At 31.6% G+C, this 12,028-nt stretch overlaps 1 protein-coding gene across 1 annotated transcript in view; it reads left to right on the forward strand.

Moving 5' to 3' along the window:
* The window catches only part of LOC127734647 (major facilitator superfamily domain-containing protein 12-like), a 38,778-nt gene that overhangs the window by 5,714 nt on the left and 21,036 nt on the right, over nucleotides 1-12,028 (forward strand). The window contains exon 2 of the mRNA XM_052244637.1: nucleotides 1,500-1,921. Coding sequence (XP_052100597.1) covers nucleotides 1,654-1,921 — 268 coding nt within the window. The 5' untranslated portion in view covers nucleotides 1,500-1,653. The remainder of the gene's footprint in view (nucleotides 1-1,499; nucleotides 1,922-12,028) is intronic.

A 12,028-nucleotide genomic window follows, 5' to 3' on the forward strand; every position in this document is an offset into this window, starting at 1 on the left:
ACATCAAACTTTATAGAAATAAGGTTTTTATTTTATTTTTTGAAGATCAGGCTTTGCGGCCATACACATTTGGGGTACGATTTTGTACTCAGACTCAGATTTACACCAATCTAAACTATGGATCTTGTGTTTGAAGCACAAACTTTGTACTCCAGTGGTGATTACTGATTAAAGTTTTATGACCAAAACACAAGGCCTGACGGTTTTTTAGAAGCTTCTATAAATATGTACAATATGGGTCCAAGGGCCAAAGAAGGGGTCAAATTGTTTCATATATATATTTATCTTTTCAAAGAATCCATGAACTAATGATATTTGAACTAGACCTGAAAGATACTTGTATGTTCTTTTGGATTTCCTTAAAAATTGAGCAATAAAAGCACTGTTCCTTTGCTTTTTGTGTTTTTTGCTGTGCACACATTGATTTTGTGTCGTGGATGGATACCCCAGGGTCCATTTATCCTTTCTTTTCTATTACTATGGTGCCAAAAATAAATCAAAGTGGCTGCACTCAGAGGTCAATTTTTGATTGGGAATGAATATGTGAAATTAGATTAACTTAATTTTAAAAGCAGATGAACTGAAATGATATCAATGATTGAATGTTTTTTAGAGCTAAGAAGATACTGTGTTGTTACTTTTGAAAAGTCCAATATGGCTTAAAGGGAACATGTAATAGTCAAATAGGTCAAAATTTCAAAGGTCTTCTAAAGAACTGGAGAACCAGTTGAACATGTTGAATCTAAACTTAATAGGTGTGTTAATTGTTCTTTTAAAATTTCTTAACAAGTATTATTATTTTGGTATCAGTCTGAATTTTAAGAGTGTTGTCAATGGAAGTCAAAATTAACATTTAACCCAAAAGGAAATTAGATTTTAAAATATATGTAATAAAATGAAATAATGCAATAATGTTCTTGAATAATTTGAAGTTGATATAAGAGGTTGTACAAATAGGTAATTATCATAATTAAATGACCTTGTACATGTAGGTGCAACAGTTCCAAGAAAAAAAAACACTTAGTCTAACGTATTACAATTAAAATTCAATACAGTTAGTTCATGTCTATCCATGGATCTGCATAGAGGCCAAACACTTCTGGTCTGACATTTCTAACAGATGTACCAGTAATATTCAACTTTTTTCAATTTGAAGCAAATATAAAAGAGACCAATGAATCTAGTTGGTAGATCTATTGTTTTCTAAGGGTTTTGGTAGAAAAATAATCCACCAAAGCTTTTGTGTAAATCATGTTAATGTAGGTCTTGAATTGTCGAGACTTTTTTTATTACAGATGAGGGTATAGGTTTATAATCACTTCACTCTCTGCATGATCATGATGATATAAACGTACAAATTGTACTTTGACACAAGGGTTTTAAACAGGATACACTATATATATATATTGATAATGAAGTTTATGAATCAGCAAGTTTTTTTATTTCTTACCTTTTGTGATAATAGGTACATCAACCTGGATGTTTTTGTATATTTACAGGTGAAAATGTTCTGTTAGAATGTAGTGTAAACAGTAAATATGACAGACCAGAAAGCATAATACGGGAAGTTTTTTATATATACTGAAGAACAAAGAATTCCAGTAATCTGCAATACTCATCATTTACTCATAGTCACAAACATTTTGTCTCACAATGTCTTCAATGGTCCATAAACTTCCAGTGTCTCAGAGACTTGGTTTCAGTATTGGACATGTACTAAATGATCTGACGGCTTCCATGTGGTTTAGCTATTTGATAATATACTTTCACCAAGTGAAAAGATTCAATAATATTTTAGCAGGATTATTAATGTTAATAGGACAAGTTAGTGATGCTCTGTTCACTCCGTTTATTGGTTTTGAATCAGACAGTACTGTTGGGATATGCAATTTAGGGAAAAGAAAATCCTGGCATTTTGTTGGTAAGTTTTATATGTTATCATTGATTAAACTTGTTACCAGACTTGTGCAGGTGAGTAGCAATAACTTGACATGCTTGAAGGGGTCAGAATAATCTTGGCTCCACATGCATTGCTCTACAAAACAGAACTATCAAGTTATGAACTCCAACACATACATCTGGAGGACAGTAAAATATGTAGGAAGACCAGTAAGATAAATAAGATAAAACTCAATGTATCTAACGTAATGTAATTAATGTTGGGGTAAAATGTGAAATGTGCATATCATGTATATCTGAATCAGATTTTGGATACAATGCTTTGTAAGATTAGTAAAAACAAGTTCATTTTACATTAAGGTATAACAGGCATTTATCATGTCTATACTTTGTCACTTTGTTTATCACATTTTTAGGCCAATTGATAACATCAACATCTAGATGATATCAAATAAACATAAACAATCTAAGTATATATAATCACACAGATACCATGCTACAATCACTATATACATGTAATAAGACAGTGTATCACTACAAACATCAAATGCCTTTTTTAGCTCACCAGGCCCGAAGAGCCCCATGTGAGCTTATGCCATCATTTGGCGTCGTCGTCGTCGTCATCATCGTAAACTATTTCAAGAATCTTCTCCTCTGAAACTACTGGGCCAAATACCTTCAAACTTTAACTGAATGTTCCTTAGGGTATGTTCAATAGGTCAAGATCTATCAGCCCTGAAATTTGCAGACGAACCGAACAACCCGTTGTTGGATTGCTGCCACTAAATTGGTAATTTTAAGGAAATTTTGCAGTTTTTATACGACCGCAAAAAAATTTTGCGGCCGTATATTGGTATGACAGCGTCGTCGTCGTTGTCCGAAGACACATTGGTTTTCCCACAATAACTTTAGTTAAAGTGAATGGATCTCTATGAAATTTTACCATAAGGTTTAATACCACAAAAGGAAGGTTGGGATTGATTATGCGGGTTATGGTACCAACAGTTAAGGAATTAGGGGCCAAAATTAATCATTTTTCCAGACAATAACTTGTGGAACGGTGTATGCATCTCTCTGAAATTATACCACAAGTTTCCATACTACAAAGGGATGGTTAGGATTTGCTTTGGGGGGTTATGGCTCAAACCGTTTAGGAATTAGGGGCAAAAAAGGGGGAAAAACAAGGGTGTCCTGGTTAATGGACAAATACTTTTGATTTTAAACATATTTTATTCAAGATATGAAAAGGATTGAGCAACAGGCACAGCCTATAAAAGCTCTCTCCATATTACATGTACAAGGTATAATTCAATTATAACAACTGTATTTAAAATAATGTAATATAGTGGAACATGCATGCTACTTATGAGCACACACGAGCAAATATATGTTTACAGTGTTACTTATTAAATGTAAAGTATATTTAAGTATATAGGCAATTACTCATCATTTATTCAAGTACCTTGATACATGCAAATATCCTTTATAAGTCATTATGTATGGCTTGAAAGAGACACTAAGCTTACTTAGTGGAATAAATGAATTAATGTTGAAGTGGAGGAGAAAAAAAATGAAAAATAAAACTAAATAAAACAAAAGTTGAGTAAATTTCAAACAAAACGTTGAGTGTCACTGACATATTTCTGAACAGATTTAAAAATAGCAATATTCATATCATATGAAAATAATCTGTTTCCAAAAAGTAATAATTCAATATTTATGTCAACATTATCAGCAATGGAGTAAATGGAATCAAGTAGGATCTGTCTTACATCATTGTACTTAGGGCAAATAAAAAAGAAATGTTGGTTATCCTCAACAGGGTGATTACAGTTTGCACAAAAAGTGTTCTCGGATAAGAATTGATTAAACAAATGAGATTTTAGGTTGCTAGCATTATTTCTGAGTTGACTGACTTATATTAAGTTTCCTTATCCCATAGTTGAAAGGTTTAAATATATCATCAGTCCTATAAAACTTGTCCAGTCCACTTCTAAATATACCCAAACTTGGGGATTTTTGTAAACTCAAAGGAAGACTTTTCCAAAGTCTTATAGTGGAAGGAATGAAACTATTAAAATAAGAGCTAGTTCTAGCAAGAGGTGGGTGAAAAGTGTTATTTTCATTCCTCAAAGTATAAGGGGTTTGTCTAGGAAGATATGGCTGGACTAACTCATATAAGTATGCAGGTGTCATCCCATTTAATATTTTATAGAATAGTATTAGCTTATGTTTATTATGTCTATTCTCCAGAGTTTCTAAACCTAATTCAATATAAAGTTTTTGTCTTGAGGAATTACGTCGTAATCCTGTAATAATTCTAGCATTCCTATTTTTAGTACAAAACATAATTTAAAGCAGTGTAAGGGAGGTAATTCAAATACATCATTTGAATTACCTCCCTTACACTGCTTTTAAATTATGCATAAAGTAATGGTTAATGAACAATTAAGACAATTTAAAAGCAGTGTATTAGGGAGGTAATCCAAATACAACATTTTGATAACCTCCCTTACACTGCTATTAAATTATGTTTAAAGAAATGCATATTTAAAAAGGAAGACCAGTAAAAATATCTGCAAATGTTGCATCTTTGTTTTTTTTCAAAAATATCCATATGAAAAATTTGACACCATATTTTAAATTCTATTATAAAATAGATTAAGTTAGCACTATAGTAAATTTAAATGGGTAATTATGGTTGCAAACTCCATTGGAAATTTGAATTGAGATTATGACCATATCTTGAGGGAAAGAATTTTTTTGGGGGGAAAAAGGAGGGGAGGGGTAAAAAGAAATTGTGGGGGGTCAATTTTTTCTCATTTCAGATTTCAGAAATTAAAAAGAAAAATTCTTCAAATATTATTTTTTTTGCCAAAAAAAAGGGGGGCGGGTTAATACGCAACAGCATAGTGTTTTGCACAAAAGCAAAAAAAAAGGGGGGTACATTTTTTTATTTTTTTTTGTGGGAGGGGGGGGGGGGGGGTCAATTCGCAACAGCAAAGTGTATTGCACAAAAGCAAAAAATTGAATATAAATTCAAATCATATAACCAATTCTAAGTTCTTTGACTACAGATATTCTTTGTCAGAAACCTTTTGTGTGTCAAATGTGTTTAATTACAATCCAAATTCAGACCTGTATGAAGCGCGAATGTTGAGTCCATTTTTGCCCCAACTGTTCAGGGTTGGACCTCTGCGGTCGTATCCAGCTGCGCTCAGCGAAGCAATTTATTGGTTATTATCTTGAATATTATTGAAGATAAAGATAAACTGTAAACGGCAAAAATTTTCAGCAAAGTAAGTGTACAAAAAAGTTATTATGACCAACAATGTCAATTGACCCCTTAAGGAGTTATTGCCCTTTAAAGACAATTTTACACAATTTTTTCATCATGTTTGCTAACATTTAAAAATCTTCTCCTCTGAAACTACTGGGCCTTATACTTCTAAACTTTAACTGAATGTTCCTTAGGGTAACCAGGTTTATAAATTGAATCCAAAGTTTTGATCCATTATCTCAAAAACTATAGCAGTTAAAGCAAAAGTGATATGGAGTTAAAGTGATGAATAAGTCAAGATCTATCTGCTATGAAATTTTCAGACCAATTGGACCACCCATTGTAGGGTTACTGTCCAAAATAGTTTATATTTATGAAATTTTACTGTTTTTGGTTAATAGATAGAGAGAAAGTATAAATGGCAATAAATGTTCAGCTAAGTAAGATCTACAAATAAGTCAACATGATAAAAAAAGTCAAATCACCCCTTAAGGAGTTATTGCCCTTTAAACTTTTTTTTTACATTTTTTGTGAAAGTCTAATTACTTTTTCAGAAATCTTCTTCTCTGAAACAACTTGGCCAAATACTTAAAAACGGGTGAAACACAATAAAGGGGACATTAATACAATTGGTCTTTGTTATGCAAGCTCTACAGCTAACTTAAATACATTAGGATGCCAGTTTTCTGTTTTTAACATTTGACATCGAATGTTTTAACCTTATTCAAAATTTCAAGATTCTATCTTGAATAGTTTTTGAACACCAATCATGCCAGTGAGATTAGTGGTCCAAAAATGGTCATTTTCAGACGTTATGCTGTTGCACTTCAAACTTTACATTATTTTTATCTTTAAAATCTTTTTAACAGTAAGTGTAATGATCATTTCTGATGTTATCATTTACAGATTATTAAATGGTAATTAAAATGATTCCAACATTACAAAAATCTGAGCTAATTAAAAAATTTAACATGCAGAATTGTAAAAGTGGTGCTTCGTTATACATTAATCAATTTATTAAGTGTTGATCATTTATGGCCCTTAAAATTAAACAAATTGCAAGATTATTCATTCAATATGTATGTCAACATACTCAAATATAATAATACTAAAATAAAATACAGTTATATAAATGATATGATTCATACAGAATATTTTTGAAATTTTCAAAGTAGAAAAAAATATTTTTCAAAAAAGTGTAGTGTCCGTAGCCAGCTTATTATTCTCCTAGAAAGGATAGCTACAGTAAACAATAAGCTATTTTTCTTTATAGATTTGACACTTAACACTAACCTTTTGTCATAACAAAATTTAGCACCTTCTTATTAGAATATAGTCAGAATAAATGAAAACATGGTTACGGACACTACACAAATGATGTAGTGTCTGTAACCATGATATCATAAGTATTTTTATAGCATCAAAATAGGCTTAATTTCTAGGTCCTATGATGTCTATTTTGCTGCATCGATCATCATTGTCTTTTGATTAAAAGTTAAAAAGAATTATAAAAACAGATAACTGTTAAAAATATTTGAGCTGATAGTATTCTTTGCTTACTAATTTGAAACCAGAAAATCTTATTGTAAAACCCCCATTTTGGTATCAATTTGTCATAAACTCAAAAGATGAGTTCTTTTGTAATGTTAGGTTAAGAAAATTCATCTTCATGATCATTTTTATGGTTTTTATATCTTCAGATTATTTTTGTAGTGTCCGTAACCAAGGGAGTTTTTTTATTTCTGGGTCAAAAAAATTAAATATCTTTTTCATTTCTCAAAATCTGATGTTTTTTCTTCCTCCAATCCAATTGATTTATACCATGTATACTAGCATGTAGATTTGTTAAAGATGTGTACTTGACATTAGTATATGACATTTTACAAAATACACTTAAAAGTTAATTTAATGAATTCAAGTATATTTGAAGGTAAAGTATGCTTTATTTTTGTTTTATGTTCAATCATGACAATTCTGGTCGTGTCGTATGATAGAAAAACATTTATTTCATAAAGTTCTGTAGAAATGACCTCCCTTTAATCCACAAAAAGTATGTTATTTTTAGGAAATTGTTGGAATAAGTAGCCAGTGTGTAGTGTCCGTAACCATCAGCATTTCTTTTTTTCTAATTAACTAATGCAATTCGAAGGATTTTCTTTTCAGATATATATGTGTTTTATCATTCCTTTAACATGTTTAAGTGCATAGCACCTACTTTGTTTAGATATGTTTAAGGTTTTACTTCAGATTTGAAATGATATACTTTGTCCCATCCATGTCAACATGTCATGTATGTTTACATTGGAAATAACTTTAATTACATGTATTTATTTACAATCATGCATCATTCTGTTGTTAAAAATGTAAACAGTAAAAAGAAAATACACAAACTTAATATGTTACCCATCATGCCCATGAAAAGTTATTCATATTGAGTAAATTATAAACATAAGATCAATGTAGTGTCTGTAACTCAAATAACTTACTGAGTTTATTTTAGATACCATTTATGTAAGGAATACATTTTCTGCTGTGATTTATATTCCCATGTGAATAGAAGGTCAACTTTTAATAGTTTTGATGGGCTACATGTATATAGTCTTTCATTTTAAGAGTGGTGCTGTTCTTACAATAATCCTTTTCTACTAATTAAGAAAGGAGGTATAATTTTGCAGAATGTTAAAGTTAAACTTTATTCCTTATTTTTTTGGTTGGTATTTTGTAAATAAAATTGCATTGGAATTATAATTCTGCAAAAAGACTTGGGATAGTTCATTAAAGACATAAATTTCTAGAGGTTAATTTTACAAGTAGTGTCCGTAACCATCACTTACCTTACCCCATAAAAAGTAGAAAATAAAACATTTCTCATTGATTTTTCCACTAACCAAATGAGTTTTACAAATTTCAAGCATTACTTTTTCAAGATCACAATTTTTTTTCTATTGTGTTGACCTTTATTTTTGACCTCAAGCACAACCTTACTGTTCCCTTTATTGTGTTTTACCCGAAACTTTAATTGAATGTTCCTTAGGTTATCTAGTTTATAGATTGTATTCTGGGATTTGATCCATTCAAAAACATGGCGGCAGTTTCTAAAAATAGAACATAGGTGTCAAATGAAGTTTTTGGCTGTAATCTCAAAAACTAAAGCAGTAAGAGCAAAACTTACATAGGTGAAAGTGTTAAACAGGTTTAGATCTACCTGTCAAGTAATCTTCAGACCAATAGGACAACTTATTGTTGGGTTACTGTCCAGAAATAGTTAGTTTTTAGGAAATTTTACAGTTTTGGGTTATGTATTATCTTTAATATTATTATAGAAATAGAGAAAGTGTAAATGACAAAATTGTTCAGCAAAGTAAGATCTACAAATAAGTCAAATGCCTGAAACTGAAATTACAGGTGAGCGATATCAGGCTCTCATGAGCCTCTTGTTATGAGACAACAAACTGAATATCTGCCAATTATGCCATGGCATGTGCATGGTGTGGCAAAATATAAACTTTGTTTTAAATGAAGAACAACTAAGCTTAAATTCTGTCCTGTTTAGGAAAGATTCTAATATGATTCTTCTTTCGCTTTGGAAGCAAAGCCATGTTCTAATTACAATAAAACATGGGCTGCACGTGATTGACGTCATAATTGAAATTGCAACGTCAGTTGTATTTTGAACAACGCCGGAGGTCGAAATGGACAGTTTTGTTGGTGTTGCTCGCTAGGAAATTAAATAAAATCATTCTAAAAGTAAGTTTACATATTTATGTTTATTTTTATATCGTTCAACTGTTGATTTTCGATAACGTTTTTGGTTCATCAAATCAAAATGGCTGCCTTTCGAATGTGTATTGTAGGTCCGCTTCAAAGTACAAAAGTTCTAAAATTATTCCCATCAGAATCGAAATAATTCTATCATGTCATGCTTTATGCTAACTTTAACATGGGTAGGCATTATAATTGTCAATATTTTACACCTAGCTAACTCTCAGTATAAAGATATTGACAAATATAATGCCTACCCATGTTAAAATGAGCATAAAAAATGGCACAAGAATTATTTCTTAAGTAGAATATAATGCATGTAAAGTGGCTGACTTTAGTCACATCTTGATGGGTTTTTTTTGGTGAATTTGTTGTTTTTGGAAGATTGTTGGTTAAGTCTCTATCAAATTTACTCACAACTTTTTTTTTTACATGGCCATTTAGATCTTGACAAATTGTACATGTATCATGTGTATATACACTGTCTTGTTGAAGAATATATGTTGATCTCTAGATGTCTTTTGACAACGGTAATTGTGGCATTGGATTTCTGTCTTATCGAAATACATGTATACCAAGGTCTTTTTTTAGCTCACCTGGCCCAAAGGGCCAAGTGAGCTTTTCTCATCACTTGGCGTCCGTCGTCCGTCTCCTCTGAAACTACTTGGCCACAATCATCATTGGGGTATCTAGTTTAAAAATAGAACATAGGGGTAAAATGTAGATTTTGGCTTATATCTCTGAAACCAAAGCATTTAGAGCAAATCTGACTGGGGAAAAAATTGTTTATCAGGTCAAGATCTATCTGCCCTGAAATTTTCAGATGAATCAGACAACCCGTTGTTGGGTTGCTGCCCCTGAATTGGTAATTTTAAGGAAATTTTGCCTTTTTGGTTATTATCTTGAATATTATTATAGATAGAGATAAACTGTAAACAGCAATAATGTTCAGCAAAGTAAGATCTACAAATAAGTCAACTTGACCAAAATGGTCAGTTGACCCTTTAAGGAGTTATTGCCCTTTATAGTCAATTTTTAACCATTTTTCGTAAATTTTTGTAATCTTTTACAAAAATCTTCTCCTCTGAAACTACTAAGACAAATTTAACCAAAATTGTCAACAATCATCATTAGGGTATCTAGTTTAAAAAATGTGTCCGATGACCCCGCCCGCGAACCAAGATGGCCGACATGGCTAAAAAATAGTACATAGGGTAAAATGCAGTTTTTGGCTCATATCTCTGAAACCAAAGCATTTAGAGCAAATCTGACAAGAATAAAATTGTTCATTAGGTCTAGATCTATCTGCCCTGCAATTTTCAGACCAATCAGGCAACACGTTGTTGGGTTGCTGCCCCTGAATTGGTAATTTTAAGAAAATTTTGCAGCTTTTGGTTATTATCTTGAATATTATTATAGATAGAGATAAACTGTAAACAGCAATAATGTACAGCAAAGTAATTTCTACAAATAAGTCAACATGACTAAAATTGTCAATTGACCCCTTAAGGAGTTATTTCCCTTTATAGTCAATTTTTTACAATTTTCATAAATTTTGTAAATTTTTGTAAATTTTTACAAAATATTTTCCACTGTAACTACTGGGCCAAGTTCATTATAGATAGAAATAATTGTAAGCAGCAAGAATGTTCAGTAAAGTAAGATCTACAAACACATCACCATCACCAAAACACAATTTTGTCATCATCAGAATCCATGTGTGTCCTTTGTTTAATATGCACATAGACCATGTAGACCAAGGTGAGCGACACAGGGTCTTTAGAGCCTCTAGTTATTTACATTATCATGATTATACCTATACAAAATTGAGAATGGAAATGGGGAATGTGTCAAAGAGACAACAACCCGACCATAGAGCAGACAACAGCCGAAGGCCACCAATGGGTCTTCAATGCAGCGAGAAACTCCCGCACCCGGAGGCGTCCTTCAGCTGGCCCCTTAACAAATATGTATACTAGTTCAGTGATAATGGACACCATACTAAACTCCAAATTATACACAGGAAACTAAAATTAAAAATGATACAAGACTAACAAAGGCCAGAGGCTCCAGAGACTTGGGACAGTCACAAAAATGCGGTGGGGTTAAACATGTTTTTTGAGATCTCAACCCTCCCCCTATACATCTAGCCAATGTAGAAAAAACAAACGCACAACAGTACGCACAGTAAAACTCAGTATAAGAGAAGTCTGAGTCCGATGTCAGAATAGGAAACAAAAGAAAATAAACAAAATGACAATAATACATAAATAACAACAGACTACTAGCAGTTACTGACATGCCAGCTCCAGACCTCAATTAAACTGATTGAAAGATTATGTCTTCATCATATGAATATCAGGCACAATCCCTCCTGTTAGAGGTTTAGTATTATACCGTCATAAAATATATGAGAAGAACATAACCCGTGTCATGCCAACAACTGGTTTTAGAATAAATGTGTTTAATTCCGATGTAAAGACCCTATAAGTGAATCAATATTAAAGCCAAAATATGCAATCTTTAATGACCTGACAACAGTATCGTAACTATATCCCTTCTTAATAAGTCTGTTTAAAGGTTTTGTTAGCTTTTGAGGTGAATACTGACATTTTTGTGCTTTGTAAAGAATATTACCATAAAAGATTGGATGTGAAATACCCGAACGTATAAGATGTCTGCATGTTGAGTTATATTTACGAATGATGTCCTTATACCGATGATTAAATTTAGTAAATGTTTTGACTAGTTTATGATATCGAAAACCCTGGTGTAATAATTTTTCAGTAATACATAAATTTCTCTCGCTAAAATCTAATACGTTGTTACATACATGAGCGAATCGTACAAGTATATATACATTGTTTTTATCAACCAAGATGATTTAAATGAGGAGTAGGAGACTTTCAGGTTCATATGTTATGATTGTATTAGAGAATTGAAGTGTAATAAACTGAATGTATTTTTTTTAAAGATTTATTTATATTATCAAACTTCTGAAAATGTGCAAATAAGAGGGGACAGAAGTTTACAGATGATCTAAACTGTTAAATCTATTTGTATTATACAAACTTTGCTAAACCAAGA

Source organism: Mytilus californianus, unplaced genomic scaffold, assembly GCF_021869535.1.
Source record: "Mytilus californianus isolate M0D057914Y unplaced genomic scaffold, xbMytCali1.0.p SCAF_3, whole genome shotgun sequence".
NCBI lineage: Eukaryota > Metazoa > Mollusca > Bivalvia > Mytilida > Mytilidae > Mytilus > Mytilus californianus.